Genomic DNA, 26,155 nt, shown 5'->3' on the forward strand with positions numbered 1-26,155 from the left:
ATCTTTGACAGCCCCCAAATATAATAGTCTAACGGCGTTAAATCACAGCTCCAGGGCGGCCAAAGGACATCCGAATTTCGACTGATAATTCGATCTTCGAAGACTGTGCGCAGAAGATCGATCGTAGCATTGGCTGTGTGGCACGGAGCGCCGTCTTGTTGGAACCGAATAGTGTCCAAGTCTTCCTCTTCAAGTAACAGGATGAACCAATCGCTAATCATGGCGCGGTAGCGCTCGCCACTGACCGTGGCGGCGGCTTCTGTCTCACTTTCGAAGAAAAATGGCCCAATGATGCCGCCAGACCAAAATCCGTACCAAACCGTCACTCTCTGAGGATGCATCGGCTTCTCCATGATAACGTGCGGGTTTTCCGCCCCCCCAGATGAGACAATTTTGCTTATTCACATACCCGCCGAGATGAAAATGTGCCTCATTCGAGAAGATGATTTTTTGGCACACATTTCGCAACATTACCATGATTTTCAAAGAAAGACTGCACTATTTTCACGTGTTCCTCAAGCGTATACACAACCATTTCCGTTCAGCGGAAGGATAAAACTGAAGGATGGCGATGTTAGATGGCGGACCTGTATTCACGTCAAAACGTATGTGTTAAATTTTTGTATCTGAAACATATAAAAATGAGATACGTAATAAATGATCGGGTTCGTCTTAATTAATCTATTCCTGTTATCTAAATTAATAATTCTTGTTGTCTATGGGAACTACCATGTATCTAAGTATAAGTTTTTAAAGAATCACACATATGTATAGGTAATCAGTCGACCACAATAAATATCACACTCAAAACGAACAATTATGCTATAGGCCAGAAAATCAATTAGCATTTTGGTTATAAATTGAAAAACTGAATTTAACTCATAAATAAAATAACATGCACAAATGTGTTTTATTCATAGTAGTCAATTAAAAATACTCGTGGCCTCCACTGCACTCAATCATTGAAAATATTCCGTATTTCTATGTCTCGGTTTTGCACGATATGCTTTGTGCGATGATTCTTTCAGTGCATATGGTTTTTTGTGCCTTGTTTTTTATTTGAATTTCACATTAATGCTTGTTCATAATAAACAGTTTAGAAAAGCTCAATTTTGCGCTACTTGTGGATATCTCATACTAATGAACAAGTTATCAAGTTGTATAAGTTTTATTATATTATTTTACTAATGAACATTTTATCATTAAGTGGTGACGTGAATATGAATAATTTTCGTTTATTTAATACAAATGTAATAAACAATACAATATCTAACACCACTTGCATATCCTGATATTCAACTGTCAACATTTTTGATTTCATGTAAAATTGATGTCAGCGGATAAAAGATTTGTCTAATGCAAAATTGGAATGAGAGAATTTCTAAAATTCTTCAAACTAGAAGACATATTTGAAATAAACTTATAATTTGGATGTTCGTTTTTCTTTTCTCTATAGAGAGGATATAGAATTGCTAGGAAACCGACTTTTGAACGGTACTTCGGAGACCCATACTGTTATATACCATTCGACTCAGCTCAATAGTTTGAAAGCTACTAAGGTTATTAGATAGGCTCACGATAATAATGGCCGATAAAATAATCTTATAAATATTTTAACACCTCCAAAGTTATGAAATACGCAGTACGATTGAATACACGTCAAAGAGCTTTACGTTTAACGTTCAAAGGTAGCATTGGATGTTTGTTTTTAGCACAGTTTGTTTAACACTTGGCTTTCGGTACCTAATTCAACTAAAATGAGTCGGATACATTTTGAACAATGTATCACATGAATATAACCCTCCTTCTGCATTCAGATAAAATCCTGAGGAAGATATTGACTCGTCATGGAAGAGAAATACTCCTACTATCGTCCCGACGGTATTGTGTTCATGCTATTGCGATATATAATTCAATTTGATTCAATTCGATTCTTTTCATTCAATTAACCCGATTGAATTCAGAACACTTTCACAGCACTGAGAATGATTTATTTACGTATCTTCGGGTGATTTATTAATTGTATAATAAAAGCATTAGCGATAATGGATGTCTATCATCTACTTGTTCACTAAAATTAATTTCACTTGAATAAAGAATTTACTTTCTGGGCATTATATGTTATTTTCAGCTATACATGAATATAGAAAAATTTCATTTCTTCAGCTGTTGAAGTGAAGATTTCCATACAGTATTCATAGTTTCTACAACAAATTCAAAATTGCATATTGTTGATGCTTCTTCGAGATACCAATATGTATTTCTCCATGTTATCCGCAATCGACAGCTGTTCATTAGTATATTCTAAAGTATTCCAACTTAAATCTATAGTTAGCCATTCTTCGATAAATCCATCAAACTGCATTTACAAAATGAATCCTAGTCGGTATATATGATTACCCTTTCACAGTAATGCCACTACATAGTCATGCTTGCGTTGTCACATAATGATTAATAGTTGTTGAACAAATTGTATAGAAAAACGGGGGAGAATCGTATAGCAATCTCCGCGCGTTTCATTCAACTCCCTGGTATGGATGCTAGTTCCAGTAGTCAACGCTTTATGTTATGGTGGCGTTGTTTTAAACCATACGCTAAACTGAGTTCATATCCCATTGAAATTTTTTTGTACTCAATATGCATGTATTATTACAAAGTTTGTATTTTTTGTTTTCTATACAACCTATAATTTGACTTTTCATCGAATAGAAAATGTAATCTTGTTTATATTTTTAAGAAACAATTTATTTATGTTGGTGCTAAAACAGTAAAATAAAACAAAATAAAGAAACGATCGAACGCAATTCCATGAAAAAATAAACAATTTTCAAATTCACATAATAAATACAAACTAAAAGATGGTGGTTGACGCACCAAATCAAAAATACTTAAAACTTATTCTAGTTTCAGTACATAGATTGTCTGCGCAAGAGAAAGTTGACAATTAGATCCTTTCATAATAATTGATTCTATTTTGATCCTTTTTCAAGCATTTTGTATTAGTTTTTGAAAACTATTCTTTAAATGGAACGGTGCGGTTTGAAGGTTTCTTAAAAATCCAATTCAAAAACATTTTCTTTGAAAATAGAATTAGAACAAAAAATAAAGTTCGGGTATAAATTAGCAACACCCAAGTCTATAGTAATTATTCGTTTATTTCGCAATTTCTCTCAAAAACGGGGTTTAAATATAGTTAAACACATCTCACTCTGTTGTTTTGGAACCGAAAGTGAGATCCGAACAAAAGTCAAAAGCAGTTTACCTTTATTTGGGAGAAGATGATAGCACTGTTTTTGAATTTTCGACCACTGTTTCCGCAACCGGGAGCTGGGAACCGGTATAGCTGAAAACAGTTCCTTTGGCCAGTAACTAGTATAACCTATAAATTGAAACAATTTGTAATCAAATTTAGAAGAATTTTTGCGTTTTGTTTTTCTCATAAAGAAAGGCAATGCAATCATTGTAATAACCGACTTTTTAACCGAGGCCCGGAGGGCCGAACGTCATATACCATTCGACTTACCTTGACATACATACACACAGACGTGTATGTGTGTATGTATGCAACAAAAATATGTCCTCACTTTTCTCGGAGATGACTGAACCGATTTTCACAACTATATTCAAATGAATGGTCTTAGAATAGCTTGCTATTAAATTTCATCCCGATCCGACTTTCGGTTCCGGAGATACAATGGCACAAACATGAAACATGAAATGAGAGGTCTTATGGTTACATAGTCTGCTATTGAATTTCATTTGGATGCGACTTCCGGTTCCGGTATCCTGCAATGGTCCTTGGAGATCTGCAACTTTGGGTCATATAATAGACACAACGCTGTCATCGGAGAGTTGTTTTAGCGTGCAGGATGTGTTGATACATTCATCAATGTTGTTTACGCAAAAATTGTATAAAACTGGGCTTAAGCATGAGCCCTGAGGAAGACCCATGTAACGGAATCGTATTGTCGACCAATCACCATGCGCGAAATACATGTATTTCTCTGACAATATATTATACAAAAAGTTATTTAAAATTGCTGAAAGACCATGCTGATGCAACATCTCAACTGGATGTTTATGGAAACTGAGTCAAAAATTAAAGCGATGACATGTACATTTTTTCTACTCCAAAATATTGAAATCATTACCAGAAACAATGTATTGATGAACAAAATTTTATATCCGTTCAAAGAATCTCAAGAAATTTGGCACAAATACAGAGAATTTCTATTATTAGGAAAATTTTGCAAACAAAATTTTTAAATTATGTGACATATATTTTTTATTATTTAAGTTGGAAAACTAATATGAACACAATTTACAAAAAAGAAATAAACTTGGATTTCACTGACAATCTTAAAAATTCTGGTAAATGTACCTAAACTCTTAAAATAATTTTTATGCACAACCCAAACGCAATTGATAACTACTACAATTCTGATTTTGTTTCAGGTTTGCCGTAGAATCTCAAAAAATAGGTAGAAGATCGGATATTTTAAAATTTCCGAGTTATATTGCATTGCACAGTGGTCCGGATCCACAATTTAAGGGAACGAAAACATTTGTGGCTTAAACTTATACTTTAGAGCTATGATGTCATGGTATTAGGATGGCTCTTTCTATTAAGGTGATCCAAAAAATATTTAGCGAATGTGTCGAGATAGAGGACGGCAAAATTGTTGATAAACTTATATAGAGCAGCTTTGCTGAAAACACCATTGTGATATCTTCAACGGTTTTAGTGTTACAGCTATTTTTAAAGAGCAACCTAGGGTGTTCCTAAAAATCAAATTTTTATTGCATACTGCATTTTTATTTTCCACTTTTCCTATTAGGTATTTTTGAACATTGTTAAACTCAATTTTTTGATGACTGTCGCATTCAGGTAGCGTTTTCTGAACCGAAGTTATGAGCAAAACTAGTTCAAAATGGGCTATTTTTAAAATTGTTTTTTGATGACACTAGCCACTGACACTCGTTTCAGCCAATTTAAAGAAATATGGAAATGAAAAAAATTTGTTGATTTCGGAAATTTCATGTAAACCGGTGATTTTTCAAAATGACCGCACCTACCGCTTGACGCAATTAAAGATGATCCCAAAATATTGGCAGTGCAGGGTTTCATTCAGTAAAAAAGCATTCAAACGAAGAGGATGTTTTTCGAGACGAAGACAACTGTAAGCTCCTGATAGATAACCTGTTGGTGCCAATATTCGGGGCTATTCCAGTTTCAGAAGTACCTGGAATAGTGGAACTCACTTCACTGAGAAAAATGGCCTAACCGATCTGAGAACTGTTTCATTCTGTAGGTTACACTAGTTCAAGCACTAGCTTTCATGTTTTTCAAAAATCAAACAAAATTGTTTGAAGAATACCATTCCTTTTTTATATGAGAATATAAGAGATATAAGAAAGGCATCATTACATCACTAGGTGGATATAAACAGGTTTTACTTAATTTCGTGAGATTTTTTGTGCTAAATTCGTAATCCTACATTTTCTGAATTGTAAAACAAGTATATGATAGTTTTTCGAGTGGAATTTACTAATAGAAAATTCAAATAATTTTCGCATTCTGTACATTCCGAAATAATTCTAAGTTTGTGAAATATAAATTTTAATATTCTATCGATTATAATTGATGTTTAGGATAGCGAAAAATTTAAGATATAAGATTTTGTTCTTAATTGCTTGTAAAACAAAAATCAAGCAATGTATTATTTTTAAATTGTAGTTGTTTTTTTGCCAAAGGTTAGAATATAAAATTCTTATATTTTTAAATCTATTCGTCATTGTATGAAGCCATTGAAATTATTTAAAATATTTTTATTATCACAAAACTTATTTCATTAGAAAAATTCAAATTCTACATCTCTATGGAATAGATGAAATCAACACGGATGGCAATTTTGAAATTTTAAAATTTCCTATCTTCTACCGAGTTTTTTTTAGATTCTACGGAAAACCTAAAACAAAATCAGAGTTTTAGTATGTAGTTATCAATTGCGTTTGGGTTGTGCATAAAAATTGTTTGAATCTTTTGTGCAATACAAATATAGTTTCAGTTTTTTTGTAAATTTTGTTCATAATAAATTTTCTGTATTTGTACCAAATTTCTTGAGATTCTTTGAACGGATATATAATTTTGTTCACCAATACATTGTTTCTGGTAATGATTTCCATATTTTGTAGTAGAAAAATGTACATGTCATCGCTTTAATTTTTGAGTTATATACAAATATGTGAAAAAAAGAAATATTCATGTATATTTATAAATTCATCGATTTTTAAGGCTTTCTTTTGATAGTGCAAGAATGGTAGTTGGGCAAAAATTTTAGCTGGTATCACTAGCAATCGAATGATGTGTAAAAATATATAGGCCATCGCATTGAATTTCGAGATATTTACGATTATTGTAAAAAGTCTCACTTTTTCTGAGGTCATCTATCTACATTTTTCATTATAACTTTGGGTAGACAACCCTATTTTTCGGTTTTTTCAGTGCATTTTATTTCTGAAAGTGAACAAATTTCGAAAATCGGTTTACTAACGACGAAGTTAAGGGAAGTGAATTTGAAGTGTTCAATATTTTCCATGCGACGTTTATGCCAAAAGAAAGAAAATAGGAAAGCAGATAGGGCATATAGGGCGCGTGAAAAAAAAAAACCTGAAACGGGAAAAATCAAATTTGCATTGGTTTTCTTTTACCAATCGTCTGCTACAAAGTTTTTAAATCAATCTACGAGCTTCACAAAATTCGAGGGTGTAAAATTTATTGAGATTCGTTGAAAAACAGCTGAGCTTTGACAGCTCAAAGTTACCGTTCCAACAATTTTTCAGGCTTAGTATTTGGAGTGTTAAGGGTATATCAGAAGTAAGCCAAGTTTCGCCCAATGCAAATGCGTCACATTTCAGATTATTTACTAAAAATTTGAAAAGATCTATTTTTGGGATGATACTTCTACAATTCCACTGTATAACAGTGATTATATCCGTGACCTTGGTGGGTGACTTAACCATCGAAGGATACGATCGCTGAAAAAAGGGGTCATTTTGCAGTCATCTGCTTCAAAAATGTCTTAACTGTAGGAAAAAAAGCCATTGTCAGGCTTTTAAGAGGTTCAGAAATATTGAAAGTAGACATGATTCAGTCCACAATATCAGAGAATTTAACAAACCCACTGTCTGGTAAAATTTCTGAATGATCTTTGGGCCTTTCGGGGGTTTTAATGTCCCAGGAAGTGATGGAAATTCTTGCTCGGAATTTAATTTTCCAAGGCCTGGAGCTTTTTTCTCTAGTTTGTTCATCACTTCCACTTGTTGTAATTTTTTGTGACCCATCACAGAACACCTTCGAACCTTTACTAGGGAGCTTTTGAGAGGATTTATTTCTTCTCTTTCTACTAAGCTAAGCTGATGAGCTAAGAGGGGCAGCCGGAGATGTACCTTCGATGGGATCATCAGTATCGCTCTCGTCAGTTGACAAACAAGCGTAAAGGTTCACTGGAGGCGTAGCATTCTTCAACATTTCGGCAAAAGAACGCTTGGAATGTTGCTTAAGTGAACGCCTCATCTTATCCCTGCGCAATTTGTACGCGGGGCATACTGAGAGGTCATGCGATCCCTCCTTACAGTAGAGACACTTTTCAATGTCACCACCGCAGGAGTTATCCGCATGACTTCCTCCACACTTGATACAACGGGATTTATTACAACAATGGGATGCTGTATGTCCTAATCGTTTGAAATTGGTGCAGTTCATGATCCGCGGCACAAAAGGCAATCAGGTAAACGAACTCGGTCCAGAAAGACGTAATTAGGTAAAGCCGAGCCAGCAAGAGTCACCCGAACGAGTCTGATGGGATATAGCACTTAGTCCCCTCCTCAGCAATCGATAATGAGCGCAATTGCTTGCAATCCAGTATCTTAACATTCTTGAGTAGGGGGTTTTTAAAACCGCCTGTCCCATTCTCAACAACGTCCACGCAAGTCAGATTCGGTTGGGTGATCACGCCGTCTATCTCGACTTCGCGAGCTGGAATGTACACGCGATACTCCTGCGTGAAAAAACTCAAATTGAACGATCTCGTTAGCCTGTTTTGCACTGGCCAACAAGACCCAAAGCTTGTCTGGGCGTACTTTTTCAATCTTTTGTATTGTAGAATATCGCAAGATCAGGTCTTTCGATAATCTAAGGATTTTCAATTTTTTCCGTTCAATTTGGTCTGGATATAAACCGCATACGATCCAGCCGGAAGTGCAAGCCCATCGGGATAATATTATATGCGTTATTTAGTACCATCAGATGACTCAGGCCAGGCAATTTTGAACCTCTTGTCATGGCACGGAAATGTGTCCGTGCGGATAAAGATAGGAGATCAAAGGTAGTAGTAGTGACCAACAGGGAAAAAGAAAAAAAATTTACCTTTAGATCCTAAACGTCTAACGGCCCTCAAGGCCCGGGCCTAGGATATCGGTGAATATTCCTTTCAATTAAATGCAGAAAACCTCCTTGAGGAAAAATCACTTTTTTGCAGTCTAACGCTGCACTGTACAATGAAACCTCACACGTTTTTTCACTACACACTGTCTAATGTATTTGTAAACAATATAGCAGCAGCGCCCAATGGGCGCTGGCTAATGGTACCACACACAGTGTTTCATTACACAGCTCACCATCGACCTTGAGGACGGATTAATTCGAATTATCACTCGACCGCACTGATTCAGACAATAGAACATGGAATAACCAATTTTCACTCGAACATGGCTGAAAAGAATGACCGTTTTTTTGCGTATCCAAGGTAGGCTATTCAATGTCGCAGTTCGAGACATTCTTGCTTGTCGTGACTTCTTTATCATTTCATTAAGTAAGGAGTTTCACTATAATAATTGACCCTTCTAAGATTAAGTTCTGACTCCAACAGCGTCCATTAGTTCGAAAAATAGCTAAATTTGAAAAGAAATGATGTACTGATAGAAACAAACTCGAAAGACTTTATGAAATTTTCAACATAATGTATAAAAACAACATCTTTTTTTTTAATTAACAGTAGTCAATCTTTTGGTTCAAATAATAATCTTGAGTAGATTTAATGAAAAATGACGAAATTATCATCAACATCATATTTAGAAAATAATAGGAATATGTTTATTAATTTATTTATTTATTTGGGAGCAGGGAAAGCCCGTTGGAGCTGAAATTTACAATCTCTTACTCCAGCAGGCATAAAACCTCCTCATCTATATCAACAGATTACAAAAATCCATATATATATATATATATATATATATATATATATATATATATATATATATATATATATATATATATATATATATATATATATATATATATATATATATATATATATATATATATATATATATCTATATATATATATATATATATATATATATATATATATATATATATATATATATATATATATATATATATATATATATATATATATATATATATATATATATATATATATATATATATATATATATATATATATATATATATATATATATATATATATATATATATATATATATATATATATATATATATATATATATATATATATATATATATATATATATATATTGCTTAATACTAGACAAAATTATGCCCCTCCCGACTTACTGAAGGAGCACTGAACCAAAGATAAACTCAAGATGGAGTGGTCTGCGATTTCCTATGTATCATTTGAATAGGACCTCGGTGAGCTCGGTTCACTGTCAGTTTCAGTTTTTTGAAGCAATACAACAAACGTCGGATCGCTAGATGCGTCGTAACTATGACAATTATTGTTTATGTTTGAAGTTACAGTACGAATGATATTGGGCAATTATGCTTCATATCCAGTGATTCTTAACATAAAGAATCCTAATTCCTAGAACTATTGCGTAGAATTTATTTAGTTCGTTAATGCCTCATTCCATGAAGCATTAAAGGCAATCGAAACAAGAAATCATTGTGATGAATGTAAACATATATTTGATTCCTTCGTAATTTGTTTCATTTCCATGTCATTTTGTCGGAACTAGTCGGCGCTTATTTGTCGAAGGGTCAATAAATTTACATTATTACTGAGCCACGATTACTGACCCAATATTTTTCAATGTATCATATGGGACATTGTAATCTTGAGTTTATCTTTGATTGTAATTTTGAGTTTATCTTTGACTGAACTATACTTGTGGATTGAGTACTAAATTAACCCTAAAGCTAAATCTAGAATTTAAGTATTGGAGTTGGGAGAACTGTTTGAGATTGTGTTTAAAAATCTGTTTTACTCCACCTAGTGGTGTAATGAATCTAAGTTTGTGAAAATCGGTTCAGCCATCACTGAGAAAAGTTAGTGCAAAAAACGTTACAAACACACATACGCACATACACACACACATACACAGACATTCTGCGTACTCGACGAACTGAGTCGAATGGTACATGACACTCGGCCCTCCGGGCCTCGGTTCAAAAGTCGGTTTTCACAATGATTCCATAATCTTTCTATATGAGAAAGGCAAAACAAAATTTTCTTCTATTCTTAAAAGAATAACCGAAATCGGTTTTTTGACCGTCTACTGATAAAAACCATTAAATTGGAAAAGATTTGAGGTCGATTTAGAAAAATTTTTAGGGTTTTCCCCATTTTCAGTGATGGTATACAATTTTTAACCCACTTTACCCTATATTTCCGGATCCGGAAGTTGGATCCGCACGAAATTCAGGAATAACGCATGGGACTACAGGACCTTTCATTTGAACCTAAGTTTGTGAAAATCGGTCGCGCCATCTATGAGAAAAGTTAGAACACATATTTTCTTTTTTTTTTGCACATTTTACTCCATAACTCCCGAACCGGGAGTCGGATTCAAATAATATCCAGGAATTTTTTATGGGACCACAAGACCTTTCATTTGAATCTAAGTTTGTGAAAATCGGTAAAGCCACATCCGAGAAAAGTTAGTGCAAAAAACCGTTACATACACACACATACACACACAGACATTTTGCGTACTCGACGAACTGAGTCGAATGGTATATGACACTCGGCCCTCCGGGCATCGGTTCAACAGTCGGTTTTCACAGTGATTGCATAACCTTTCTATATGAGAAAGGCAAAACAATGTTTTATAGTATAGCGAGATAGCCATAACTAGTGCGAGCGCTTCGAATTCTCAGGAATTGATGAGATCGAAGATTTCGAGAATGGATATTTAAATTTAGTTTGCCTAACAATTCGGGGCAATCGATTTGAGATTGCAACTGATCTGTTTTATTAAATTCAAGTCGTTGTGACTATATGAAAATTATATTAGGATAAAAATTATATGTCAAAGCGATGCTACAACGAAGAAAAACTTATGTAAACTGCCTTAAGAGAGAAAAGTATTTATGGAAAATATATAACATACCTAAATATAATATAATATAATATAATATAATATAATATAATATAATATAATATAATATAATATAATATAATATAATATAATATAATATAATATAATATATACTAATAATTATATTATACTATGATAAATTTTGCCCTATATGTTGGGCTTTAACTTATAAGCAATATCGCACCCTCTCATTCGGCTATTATTGCAGAAGGCGATACCACCCAGTCGTAGCCGTTCTATTGACCAAATGTCATCATGGACACACGAGGAGGCATTAGAAAGGATTTTGTGAGGACTTAGTTATATCACTTCGTAAAAAAGTGTCAAATTGAAGTTTTGTGATAGATTTTTGTCCGACCTTTACTACGTTTTTCCTCGATAACCAAATAAACTTATTTCAGTTTTAGCAGTATTCAGTTTTCGATTCGGAAGGTACCCACAAATTTATTTCGCACTACGATTTCTCAAAGATGTCTACACTGATTTTCCAACAGTTTGAATCAAATGTGAACTATACAGTTCCTGAGGTGGATTTAATTGACTTTGGCTACACCGATTTTAGAATTCCTCAATCGTTTTCTCAAAAAAAGCCAAATCGTATTTCAAAAACAAAAATTAAAGGATTTATGACCCCACACAAAATCAATGAATTTTATCCGATTCTTGAATTACAGGGTGATGAGTTTTCAAAATTCAAACCGATATAGAAGCGATGTTGCTCGAATATCAAAAATACAACGAACGCCAATGATCATCGTTCACTTCCCTTCGCCTTTGTTCGATAATCGTTATTCGGACTTGTCCGTATATTCGGGTGCGAACGAAGCCGACGCTGCTTCGTTGCTCGCTCGAAGATCTATTCCTTACAGTTGTTATTCGCAATGAACATACCCCCGAATGACTTAACGCGAATATGGAACGAATATTCATACAGCGATTATCGTCAAAACCTAATTCGCGATGGTCGTTCGTGCTTTCTTTGAAACAAGCAAATTAAGACGTTTACCCCTGCATTATTACCATAGTCTTATGTGTATGTGATGAACCATATCCCAGCACTCTCCCATTGCTGCTACCTCACGAGATATGATGAATTTATTAGATGAATCGTTGATTTCCATTTGCGAAGAATGGAAATCAACGATCATCGCAGTGACGCTATTCGAACCAATTCGAAGAGTATCAGTCGGTGTTGAACAGTCGTTCGCACCGCACGCATATAGCTCTTGGTTCCTGGAAATTTTTTCTGGCTACCTAGAGTTTCATTGATTCAAGACTTCAGTCTTTTTCAAGGCTACCTTAATCACTAACAGTCTTTTTAAAGACTAACAATTAGTCAGTCTCAAGGTGATTGTAGCGACATAGAAGAAAATTCTTTAAAAATTCCCAAAATGGACGCTTGTCGTTCTGGGAAGAAACAACAATCTATGCCACCAGTGACGGTGATGATTTCCGACTTCAAAGCATTCCGTACTGAGCTTTCTACTTTTCTCCCGGAAGTAAAAGTCTCATTTCAAATCGGACGAGTCTTGGTTGATGGATTGGAAGATTACGAACGTCTTATTCGATATTTGTCCGAGAAACTTCATAAATTTTAGTCATATGATATAAAATCAGACACCCTTCAAGGCTGTCTTGAAAGGCTTATCAAATGATCAAAGTATTGATGAAATTAAAAATGAACTAAAAGAATTGCTTGGTTTTGCCCCTTCCCAAGTAATACTTATGAAAAAAAGAGCGAATGGTACTTCTAAACCACGCTCTGGAATTTCCCATGAACTTTACCTAATATACTTCAATCGAAGTGATGTAAACAATTTGAAAGCTTTAGAAAAAGTACGTTTCATTTCCCACATTAAAATTCATTGGGAACATTATAAACGGCATAATCGTATTGCAAACTTAACGCAATGTCGTCGTTGCCAAGGCTTCGGTCATGGAACCGAAAATTGTCATATGGATATAAGGTGTTTGAATTGTGGTAAATCGCATTCGAAAGACGTTTGTCCAATGAATGAAACCACTGATAAATTTTCATGTTCAAATTGCAATGGAAATCAGAAATCCAATTATTTGAAATGTCCTGTCAGGGAAAAAATTTTAAACGCTCGTTCGCTTAGACAACAAGTCAAATCAACGACCTTAAATTTACAGAACATACCTGAAAATCAAAAAACCGTTACAAATGCCACGCCTAATTCTTCTAAGGCACTTATTTCTTTGAATTTAAAACAAAAAATAGGTACGCCTGCCAATTCGTCTTCTAACGAAAACAATTTATTCACAGGTAGATCGACCTCGTCATCATCTTCTTCTAATGTCAGTTATGCTTGTATATTAGGTAGAAACCTACCACCTATTTCTTCTAATGTAAATAATCAAAACACAGGACCGCCTTGCAGTTCATCTTCTAACGAAAACAATTTTTTAATAGGTTGACCGGCCAAATCATCTTCTTCTAATGGCAGTCTACCTACAAATATTCCTTCAACGCCGAGAGAAGATGAATTTTATAATTTTCTCAAAGTTCACAAAATCCATATTGCCATTGTGACAGAAACTTTTCTTAAACCAAATGTTAAATTGAAAAGTAATCCACATTATGTGGTCCATCGATTTGACAGGTTTACTGGAATGGGTGGTGGAGTTGCTATTTTTGTCCAAAGGCAAATTAAACATCGAATTTTACCTTCTTTCAATACTAAAGTTATTGAAAGCTTGGGAATCGAAGTTGAAACCATTCATGGAATTTATTTCATCGCTGGAGCATATTTGCCATTCCAATGCACCGGCGAACAATTAAATTTCTTTGAAGGCGATTTGCAAAAACTCACAAGATATCGACCGAAATTTTTCGTAATAGGAGACTTAAATGCTAAGCATGTCCAGTGGAATTGTAGGCAAAATAACAGTAATGGTAAAATACTTCATAATCAACTCTCAGCTGGTTACTTCACAGTTCTTCATTCCAGTAATCCGACTTGCTTGTCTTCGGTGAAAAATCCCTCTACAATTGATCTGGTTCTAACGGATCAAAGTCACATTTGTAGTGAACTGATTACACATGCTGACTTTGACTCAGATCATCTTCCTGTAACATTCAGACTTACCAACGAAGCTATAATTAATCCTATTAGTTCTATATTCAACTATCATAGAGCTAATTGGTTGGATTACAGATCTCACATTGAAAATCATGTGGATCATGAAACTATTTTAGAAAATTCTGCGGACACCGACACAGCAATTGATAATGTGAATCATTATATTATTGAAGCTAGAAATCTTTCAGTTCCCAAAGCTCAAACTAAATTAAATTCTCCTATCATCGATGACAATCTTCAACTGCTCATTCGGTTGAAGAATGTTTGTCGACGACAATACAAACGTTCTCGTGATCCTGCTTTGAAAAACATAGTTAAGGATTTACAAAAAGAAATTAAACATAGATTTACTCTTTTGCGAAATAAAAATTTCGCTAAAGAAGTTGAACAAATTAAACTTTATTCTAAACCTTTCTGGAAACTTTCTAAGGTTCTTAAGAAACCTCAGAAACCAATTCCTGCTCTCAAAGAAGGAAATCAAATACTTCTTACAAATGGCGAAAAAGCTCAAAAACTTGCTCAGCAGTTCGAGAGTGTCCACAATTTTAATTTGAACGTTGTGAGTCCTATTGAAAATGAAGTCTCACTGAAATATGAACATATTTCAACCCAAGTGTTATCACACGATGACATTATTGAGACGAATTTTGACGAAATTAAATCAATTATTAGGAAACTCAAAAACATGAAGGCTCCTGGTAATGATGGAATTTTTAATATTCTTATTAAAAATCTTCCCGATGTTGCCTTGAGACTCCTGGTTAAAATTTTCAACAGCTTACTTCCCAAAAAGATGGAAAAACGCTAAAGTAATTCCTATCCTGAAACCTGATAAAAATCCAGCAGAAACATCAAGTTATCGACCAATTACCTTACTTTCTTCTATCAGTAAAATTTTTGAAAAAATTATCTTGTTGAGAATGATGTCTCATATAAATGAGAATTCAATTTTTTTACCAGAACAGTTTGGATTTCGTCATGAACATTGAACTACTCATCAACTTGTCAGAGTAACAAACATGATAAAAGCAAATAAATCTTCTGGGTTATCCACTGGAGTTGCTCTTCTAGACATAGAAAAAGCATTCGACAGTGTTTGGCACAAAGGTTTAATAGCAAAAATGTCTGATTTCCAGTTTCCTATTTATTTGATCAAAATAATTCAAAATTATTTAACTGATCGTACTCTTCAGGTTAGCTATCAGAAATGTAAATCTGAATTGCTACCCGTACGAGCCGGTGTTCCGCAGGGTTCGAGCGTAGCTCCAATCTTGTATAATATTTTCACTTCTGATCTTCCAAATCTACCCGTTGGTTGTCAGAAATCGCTATTCTGTGACGACACAAGTCTGTTAGCCACGGGTAGAAATCTAAGAGTGATCTGCAGTCGCCTACAAAGAAGTTTAAATATTTTCAGTGATTATCTGTCAAAATGGAAAATTAAACTAAACGCAATTAATTATCTTTCCTCATAAGCCAAGAGCTTCTTTTCTTAAACCAAACAATAATCACATTCTCAAATTGAATGGCTTGGAATTGACATGGTCTGATACTTAGGTTTAACGTATGACAAAAAACTCACTTTCAAGGATCACATTGAAGGAATCCAGGCGAAGTGTAATAAATATATTAAATGTTTATATCCAGTTATAAACAGAAATTCTAAGCTCTGTCTAAAAAACCAATTGTCAATTTATAAACAAATTTTCAGACCAGCCATGCTTTATGCAGTACCAATTTGGTCAAGTTGTTGTTCCACCAGGAAGAAAACGCTTCAAAGGATTCAGAATAAAATTCTGAAAATGATTTTGAAGCGTCCTCCCTGGTTTAGTACAAATGAGTTACACAGACTCAAAAATATAGAACCATTAGATGTAATGTCTTATAATATTATAAGCAAATTCCGACAAAAATCGATGCAATCTTCAATTGAATCGATTCGCTCTCTGTATTAATTAGTAAGTTAGTATATAAGTTCCTTTTTTCCATTACACAATACAAGTAGGTTTAGAATTTTCCCTACACAAAAATCTCAGAATTGCGGAAGCAAATAATGTCTTCATGGTAATAACCAAATCATATATATAATAGGGCTGAAAAGTCACCACTTGTGGCTGAACACCCAATTTAAATCTTAATAATTTAATTTTAACTCATATTCTAATAAATAGTTATTTAAAAAAAATTCGAAGAGTAAAGTAAATGAACGAATGACAAACGAATGTATAAAACGAACATGCACGAAGCGAAGAATGTATTAGTATATTCGGGTTCTCTACGATTATTGCTTATTTATTTTCACCGTTCTCTCTTTCGTGCAGTGAATAGTTCAACGTTGTTCGCCCGTCTCGTAAGTAATTGAAGCATATTCGCGGCGAAGATCGATGAATGAATTAGTTACACGAAGAATATTTGCAACATTGTATAGAAGATGACAATCCAAAAAAGCTTCAAAGTTGAACTCCAAACTATTGCAATTTATTTGTCATATTAATTTATGGCCATACGAATAGTTTTCGGTTATGCTGGTTCCTGAACATCGGTTCTGGTAGTACCGTAAATAACCGTAAACTCTAAAGTGGAAATTATTTCGACATCTCATGGAATGTTTAATGTCTTGAGAACTAAAACACCGAAGAATATTCATGCAAAAACACATGCGGATGATAAAAAAGGTATCATCTCACTGCTAGGTGGATTAAGCACGTTTTTGAAAGTGTTGTTGCTATTCTGTCTAAATCAGATTGTATTGATTGCTTTCTGCAGTATATTTATTTCATCATCCTGTTGAAGTTTGCATCGATTCTATGACCGTTTTCTAAATTTTCGCTGGTTTTGTTCGCCGATCTCAAGTGGTTTGGCGGCCGTTAGCACTAATCGCTGTAATCATGCATCAATTTTCAGTTGAGCTGATTCTGTCATCCTTCGAATCTCCAACGCAATCCTCGTAGTTTTTTGCGATTTGTTAACTCAAAGATAAAATGTTCTTCTGCTCCAACCAACGTATTTCTTGACAATGAAGTTGCTACTTCTGTTCCTTAGTCATGTGAGTTGTTCGCGAAATTTTACACTGTTTTTTCGAGTAATTCTACATGGCCTAGCGAAGCGAACGATGCAGCTGCAAATGTGCCATCTGATTTATTTGATTTGCACATTTTTACCGTTACACCTCACATGATTGAACAAGCGGCAAGAAAACTGAAGCGTTTTATTTTCGCCTGGTCCGGATGGAATATCCGCCGTTGTATTGTGTCGCTGCATATCCTCCATAGCTGGACCACTAAGTGTTATTTTCAACCGATCGTTCGAGCAAAGCAGATTCCCTTGCATATGGAAACAGTCATATATGTGTCCTGTTTTCAAAAAATGGTGATCGATGAAATGTAGCAAATTATCGAGGAATAACTAGCCTCTCAGCTTCATCGAAATTATTCGAGATAATTGTGGATGGTGCTATTTTAGATCGTGCAAAGAACTACATTTCATTTGATCAATACAGATTTAAATGTATATCTAGTATGTAGGCAAAAGCACAAATGGATGTTATCTACACCGATCTAAAAGCAGCGTTTGACAAGATTGATCATCGAATACTGTTGTGTAAATTATTTCGACTTGGTTTATCATCGCAACTCGTGTCTTGGCTGAACTCATATCTTTCCGATAGACAACTGCGTGTAATGCGTGTATTTTTCAACGATGTTGCATTACTCTTAGGATCTGGTTGTAAATATTTTTTTTTACATCACACTCCCCCACGCCAAAAAGCTTCAGTTTGGAGCCCCTGGTAGTGGACGCAACTAATCTCAGCGGAAAATAAGAAACAAATATACACTGGAAATAATAATACTAGAAATACAAATTTAATTTTGATACAAAATCCACTGAGATTCTATTTATTCAAGCTTTGATGTGCAATTTATCATTAACATAAAGTGGAGTCCCAGTGGAGAAGATTTCCTTTTAAGGGATCAACAATTTAATTACTACACTATGTTGGAAAGGAAACAAATATATTAGGAAATTAGTTATAAACATGAAATACTGTTGACGATAAACACATTATAAAACAAAAAATTACATTAGCTAAATATCTCGTTCAGTCTGTGCTTAAAATGGTACTTTAGTCTAGCCGCAAATGTGACACAATTGTTTATTCCTTGTACTTATTCTGGAGTCCGTATCAAATATCGTGGAGCCTGTAAACTTGCCACCATATCCGGACAGATGCCAATTGTTGGGAATCGATACTTTACAGCACCGAAGAAAAATTCAACAGGCATTGACCATTGCGAAGTCAATAAACGGGGAGATTGGTGCTCCAGAATTGAGCAGCAAAATTAGTTTTCGAGTACCAAGCAGATCATTGCGAAATACGACTCTACTTCAAAACGGATTTCACAGGACTATATTTGAAAGTAGCTATAACTGCGACACACGAGCTTCTGTTGAGCTTTTTGAGTTTGATGAGCCTCCCCGTCGCTTCGCAAAAAGAATGAAACTAACCATATTTTAACGACAATTTTTATGTGTTAGTTTATTTTACTTGACTTAAGACGCATTGTAATTACTTTTTGTTTTGTGTTTGTTGTTAAAAAGATAGTGATTTTTGCGCCTGTCTGAGAATGGCATGAAATGTATTCAACTCATATAGGCTTTTTCCACTCTTTCGGTTCATTAAGACATATGTCAGATGAACCTAATAAGAAATAAATAAATAAATAATCACCATTTAACGACCAATCGACGTTCAATCAAAGAATTGTGATAAAATCGGCTACAATATCTTTGCTTCGGCTCTAAGAAGCAATACCGCAGATAAAATAGTTAAATGAATCTGCAATTAAGCTTACCTTGAATGACAATCTATCAAACATATACAGCAGATTTTACTCTAAATATTGGATTTCGTATATTAGATGCCTGCTGGAGCCGTTACCCTAATTGGTATTCAATATACTCAAGAGAACACGGTGTGCAGCAGACAGAAAATCACATCCACACAGTGCAAAAGGGACTTTCCAGTGATCAACTGGGAGTAATTTCCTCTTTTGTCATCGACTCGCAAGTCAAATTACCGTTGATTGAACAAAAAATGTGACAGCATATATTTATGGATTCCGTTTTGTACGATAGTTCGTACTGTGTAGAACGCTCGAGAGGATGACATCATTATTGCAAGTAGTGATTGGCTCGTGAAAACATAAGTCAATTCAAACCAATTTTGCAATTGCATACTAAAGAAATACTTAAACGACGTTGTTTAATATGCTTAAGCCAAATGTTTCCAAATCGATTTGTAGTTGAAATGTATAAATCCATCAACAAATGTGTGCATTTTTTAATCGACACTCGGCCCCGTATAATGAAGATTTAAAGCAAAATTATGAACATTGCTTGAACCCAGAACATGACAGCGAAGAGGAAAGCAAGGACTAAAAAATAAAAGATAATCATGCCACCGAGGTGGTTTTATGACGTTAGTGACTGTTTCACTGAAGCAATTAAATACAGTGGACGTATAGAGTTGGCGGGCGAATTGTATGTTTAATTGTAACATCTCATAATTTTAAAGATTATTCCATTCTTTACTATATTAGATATGAAAATGTACTTCAATTACTTTATTGCATCATTCGAAAATGTGAAGAGTGCTACGAATGTCGCCCGTTAGTTTGATTGGCGAATGATGATGTAATTCTGATTTCTCATAGAAAATGACTACTATTGCTGAATTCAAAATTTATAAAATTCAAATGATAATCTACTTCAATGCATCAGATGACAGTAGCAATCACAATAATAAGTACTAATAGTACAATCAATGGCTCCACAGAGCGCTCCTGCGCTACACAGCTCGAAAAAATCTTGTGATTTTACATCCCATAAGATGCATATAAATGGAGCGTCATGTTTCACACAAATTTATATTCCAAAACATGTAAAATTGTGTGATTTGAATATTACATAGATTCAAATCGAATGAAATAAAAAACAAAAGATCGATAGCAACAGCGCGACTTGAACCGAGAAACATTAAGTCACAAAGCACGCCATTTAATCGACCGAGCCACAGAAGCACATAACTGGTTAATGAATAATTGATACACATAAATCCATACAGTGGCACTTGGCAGCCGAATGCAAATTACACTCGGAACCTGTATGAATGGAATATTGCATCGTTTGACAAGTTAAGTAGTTATGAATTGTATCATTTGTAGAATTATGTGACTTGTAAAATTCATATTTTTTTCTGTGTAGCTCTAAAACGGCAAGTACCATGAACCTTGTAGGAGCCGTGGCTGGTTCAGGTTAAATATAGAGCAAATTACAAATCAAACACTTCTTCCATCTCACCCCAACTCCCTGGTCATCCATTATCCGACCCTGCTGAGTTCTAAAAATTTTGACTTTAAATACTCAGTTTTCGTTCATTACATTATTCATGACACTCCCCCTCATACGAACTGAATTTCACACCATACTAAAACTCGGTGAGTTGGACTACTTCGCATCGTTTCCAGGTTATTGGAAAATGGAAATTTGTCAAGCGTATCGTATGAACTCGACACAAAAGATACATAAAGATAAATTGATCCCCCTTTTTATGCTGCTGCAGCTACTATAGGAAAAGCAATGACAAATGCTACGCGAAAGATATATTTTCCTTCTGAAACTGGTTTGTATTATACAAACAACATTCTGTGAATGCACATAAACAGATAATATTTAAATTTAGATAGAGCATTAAATTATTTTGCATGCATAAGCTCAATAATGCGATTAGTGTGGTATTAAGGTTTAACTTCTACGCTTTTAACCTGGTTTCAATGATTACTGCACAAGATGATACAATATTACTATCAATAATCTAGCGTTATTTCAATGGAAAATTCAATGATTTTGTTTTGTTATACACAGGCAAATTTCCGATTATACACATGAGCAAATTGAGTGTAGATTTACGAAAAAGAATAAATTTTCATGCTATGATAAAACACCATGATTAAAAGTTCTCGGACCATTTGAGCTATTTTCGCCGAAATTCAAGCGTAACGCATCTCACACCGCCTGATGGGTATAAACCCGGGGGTGCTTTTGCTACGATGATGATCTTTGCAGCATAAACTCAGGCGTTTTGTTTAAAAATATATAGATTTTAATCATGAATAAAATCAAATAATGTAGTATCTTTTTACGCGATTCCTGCAGTTTTTTGTATTTTCTAGTAATTATTCAAATACCGAGGAACGACGCTTAAAATTACGTGTTATTTAAGTAGTTCATTGCTCCGACCTAACTTTCGTATTCAAGAATACACTCAAACGAACTGCGTGAATAAAACGTGTGAGTCGACCTCATGAGAACAAACTTATTGTCGGAATCTTGTAGTCTACTTTCGAAATTAATCGCGGATTGGTATCTTTTTGCAATAGTAGAATAAAATAATCGAATTGCTGAAAAGCCGAATTTAGAACGGAGCCTCGGAGACCCATGGTACTATACCATTCGACGCAGCTCAACGTTTGTGTGTGTATGTGCGTGCATGGTATCAACGAAAAGGAAAACTCACGACAAGTGTGTGCCTTTCAGACGGTTTTGATAGAGTAGGCGACATTTAAATTCTACTGGGTTGAAGGTTGATATATTTGTTCATAAAGTTCATGCGCAGTTGACAAAGCAGGAAGTAAAGCAAGTGCATCATAAACACCTCATTGCGTTTGGTTCAGGTTCAGAGCTCAGTTTCAAGTGAAGGAGGAATATTCTTTTGGTTCTGTTTAGTACATTCGAGGTAAATGACATAAATATTGTTGTTGTTGTGGTTTTATTAGCAGTTCAACCTTCCGGTCATTCACTGCACTTAAATTAAAAGAGTGTATATATACATGTAATTTCACCATAATATCAATAGGATACAAATCGTTTCTTTTTGCCTTTCTCATATAGAAAGGTTATGCAATCACTGTGAAAACCGACTTTTTAACCGAGGCCCGGAGGGCCGAATGTCATTCATAATTCGACTCAGCTCGATGAACTGAGAAAAGGTCTGTTTGTGTGTGTGTGTGTATGTGTGTGTGTGCATGTAACAAAAATGTGCACTCGATTTTCTTGGAGATAGCTGGACCGATTTTCACAAACTTAGATTCAAATGAAAGCTCTCTTGGTTCCATAGAATGCTATTGAATTTTACCCGGATCGGGCTCCGGTTCGGGAGTAACGGGGTGAAATGCGCAAAAAAATTAAGAAAAAGTTCACTCGATTTTCTTAAAGACTACTCTACCGATTTTCTTCAACTAAGAATTAAATCGAAGGCCTAGTAGCCTCGTACGTTGCTATTAAATTCCATCTGGATCCGACCTCCGGTTCTGGAGTTATGGGGTAAAAATGCAATGTGCAAAATGAACTAAAAACGTGCAATCGATTTTCTCAGAGAACGTTCATCCAAATTTTACAAATTTAGATTCAAATGAAAGGTCTCATGGTGCCATTCGAAACTCCTGAATTTCATCCGAACCCGTAAAAATATGAAAACTAGTCATGTGCACTTTAGCACAAAACGGTACACATGAGGTACCAAACCTCTAAATGACTACAATCTGTTGGCGGCCAGTATGTCGTCAATTTGTTTTGTTCTTTCGGTACGTCAGGATAGACATGGCACTTCGGTGCCAATAAGTGATTTGTAAGTAGCAAATACTTTACGTCTGCTCAGCGGTTTATGTTGAACCATTAGGTGGCGTTAGCAGTTCAACATAAACTGCTGGCGATTAATTTGATTTAACAGTTCATATTCAGTGAAATATGCCATTTAACACACCCAGAATTCACCCTTACATTGTATTCGACTAATTGTTGTATTCTATCTTCCGTTATATTCGACTTTTTTGGTCCTTTGGACTTTATGGTGTATTCGACCTTATGGTTATTCGACTATTTGCTACTATCGACATTTCGTTATATTCGACGTTTTGTTATTTCGACTTTTTGTCGTATTTGACCATTTCGCATTCGGCCTTTCGTTCTTTCAACCTTTTGGTGTTTCGACCTTTTGTCATTCCACATTTTAGTAAATATTCGAAGATATAGGAAAATATGGACTATAAAAATGGAAAAAAATATGCACTCATTTTTTATATGGAACACATCTTTGCATTCTATATAGGGGTGCAAATTAGAAATTCAAGTGTAAATACAAATAGAAATACGGTCAGGTTTCTAACACTTACAGCTCAGTCAGTTTAGTTTCAATCAGTAATATTATTTCATCAATTGATTGGAAATATTACTACGCATTGATATGAATGATCATAGCCATGTATTTTCAATTATATATCATTAAAATGTTGATTAATAGCTAGCAGTGTCCTATTTCGTCTGCTGAAAATCTCCGGCATACCGGATTTTCCTGCCATAGACGATGCTTTTGAAGGAGTAAGCGATAAATCAATGGGAAAGCATCGCTCTGATTGGTCAATCGATGTAAAAGTGAAGCAGTTGTAAGCACGCGAATCTATAAATATAAGCGAAATTATAGCTAACGTTTCAGTCCTACGTGTAGCATGCCAGAGGTATGTTATTGCTAGACAGCAAGACAAAAAGTGCTATAAAACGATTTGGAGCTTTACTTGGTATGCTCTGATCTTGTGTGATGCGAGTTCGGATGAAATTCCATGTTATGTCGTTTTCGCCTCAGAAATTTGCAACTACCCCAAGGTCAATTTTGAGTGCTTAAGATTAATTCCTAATTTATATTTAATAAGATGAACTTGATTAATAATGAGAAAAAGCTTATCGCTCCAACCGAAATGGCAGAATGGTAGAGAAACTTAACGCTATAAAAAATCTGCTAGCATACAAAACTTGAACACCAGCTTGGCGAAGAGAAGCTTAATATCGGAATCCGTATCGCAAGTGTGTACAAAAATATAACTGCATACATTTGGGATGTTGAGGTAATCACGTCGGCTACAAAATAAATACAAATCAAGACAAATAGAGTCTATATTTTGAATTCGCGTGTTTGGTGTTGGTTCCTAATAAAGATCAATCTAAGCAGACTCTAGTGCAGTTGCGGATTCAAAAGTGTGACGATTGATTGAACTGTTTGATTGAAAATGTCGATCAATAGAAATTTTGGTTGCATTGTTCCACATCAATGGCTCGAACAACCCCATGGGGCTGATCATTGTAGTTTTTTTTTTTTCAGAAATGGCTCAACCGATTTTCACTTGCTATTGGATTTCATTTGTACCTGACTTCCGGTTCCGGAGTTACATGGTAATATGTAAAAAAAAAGTGTGCACTCAATTTTCTCTGAAACGGCGCAACCGATTTATACAAACTAAGATGCAAATAAAAGGTCTTATAGTATCCTAGAAATTTATGAAACATTTTATACGGATAAGACTTTCAGTTCCGGAACTAAAGCGTGATAAGTGGAAAATTACCAATTTCATTAGTATTTTTTCACCAACGATGGTCAAAAACAAGTACAAATCCCATAAAACTGTTTGATAAATTCATCTAGTTTGTAGAGCTTGTTAGCTTGTGAGATAATAACATAATTCGGCACTACTGGTCCCCCCCTTTTCCTGTTCCGGAAGCACCGAAAGTGGTGAAGAAAAACTCCAAAAACAGAATTTTCTTCGATTTCTCTGGGATGCTTGAGCCGATTTTCACAACTCGTGATTTGAAATAACGCTCATATTATCTTCAAAGCTACTTTGAAATTTCATCTGGATCCGACTTCCGGTTCCGCAGTTGCAGGGAGATGAGCGTCAAAATTTTCATATTGTCATATAGAATGACAATATGTACAACACCGTACGTGGTGGTACGGTGAAAAACGAAAACACAAAACGAACGATGCATGCTTTGTTCTATTTCGTACACGCTATAAAGAAAACGAAACGGTTACGGATGTCTGCTACTAGTGTGTGATGTTGGTAAAAGACGGTGCTACGGTTGATAAAAATTTTAGCTATTTTATGATAAGTGAGACCGAAAGAATAAACGAATGTAAAGCCGGGGTAAAATAAATGATTAATTAAAAAACTGTAGTTTATTTGAAAAAAGCCGATGGTGTGATAATATCGTTCCGGTGTAGTAATGTCAATTACTACACCGGAATGATATTATCGTTTAATTTTCGTTTGTTAAATTCATCTAATTGATTTAATCGAAATAGAGAATGAGATAGTCTAGGTTTAACTAGATTCCAAACTGTTCCCATTGCTTCTTATAGCCGAATCAAAGATATTGTATATAAATTTACCACAATTCGTTGATTTACTAAGGATATGACCATTGGTACAATAGCCCTATTTTTCAAATCTTTCTAGTGATTGTGTTTACCACAACATCCCCGCCCCCTTCCCCTACACCACCGAGCAAGTTTTCTGCTATTTTGTGTTAATTGTTATGATATTTTCTTCCCAGGTTCATCAATGCACGACGAAGAATTGTACAACCAATGATAGATCAATCTAATCGAGCAGGTAAGTTTAAACAATAAATTATTCGATCGCACTATCCAACCTCAAAATAAATATTTCACTTTGCATAAATAAGTACACACCTAAAAAATTGTGTTAAAGATTTAGCAGGGTATGCATGTAAAATCT

At 34.7% G+C, this 26,155-nt stretch overlaps 1 protein-coding gene across 2 annotated transcripts in view; it reads left to right on the forward strand.

Moving 5' to 3' along the window:
- The window catches only part of LOC131440643 (homeobox protein homothorax-like), a 160,027-nt gene that overhangs the window by 115,221 nt on the left and 18,651 nt on the right, over positions 1–26,155 (forward strand). For both annotated transcript variants that reach the window (XM_058612104.1, XM_058612105.1), the window contains exon 5: positions 25,971–26,029. In XM_058612104.1, coding sequence (XP_058468087.1) covers positions 25,971–26,029 — 59 coding nt within the window. The remainder of the gene's footprint in view (positions 1–25,970; positions 26,030–26,155) is intronic.

This window comes from Malaya genurostris, chromosome 1, assembly GCF_030247185.1.
Source record: "Malaya genurostris strain Urasoe2022 chromosome 1, Malgen_1.1, whole genome shotgun sequence".
Lineage (NCBI taxonomy): Eukaryota > Metazoa > Arthropoda > Insecta > Diptera > Culicidae > Malaya > Malaya genurostris.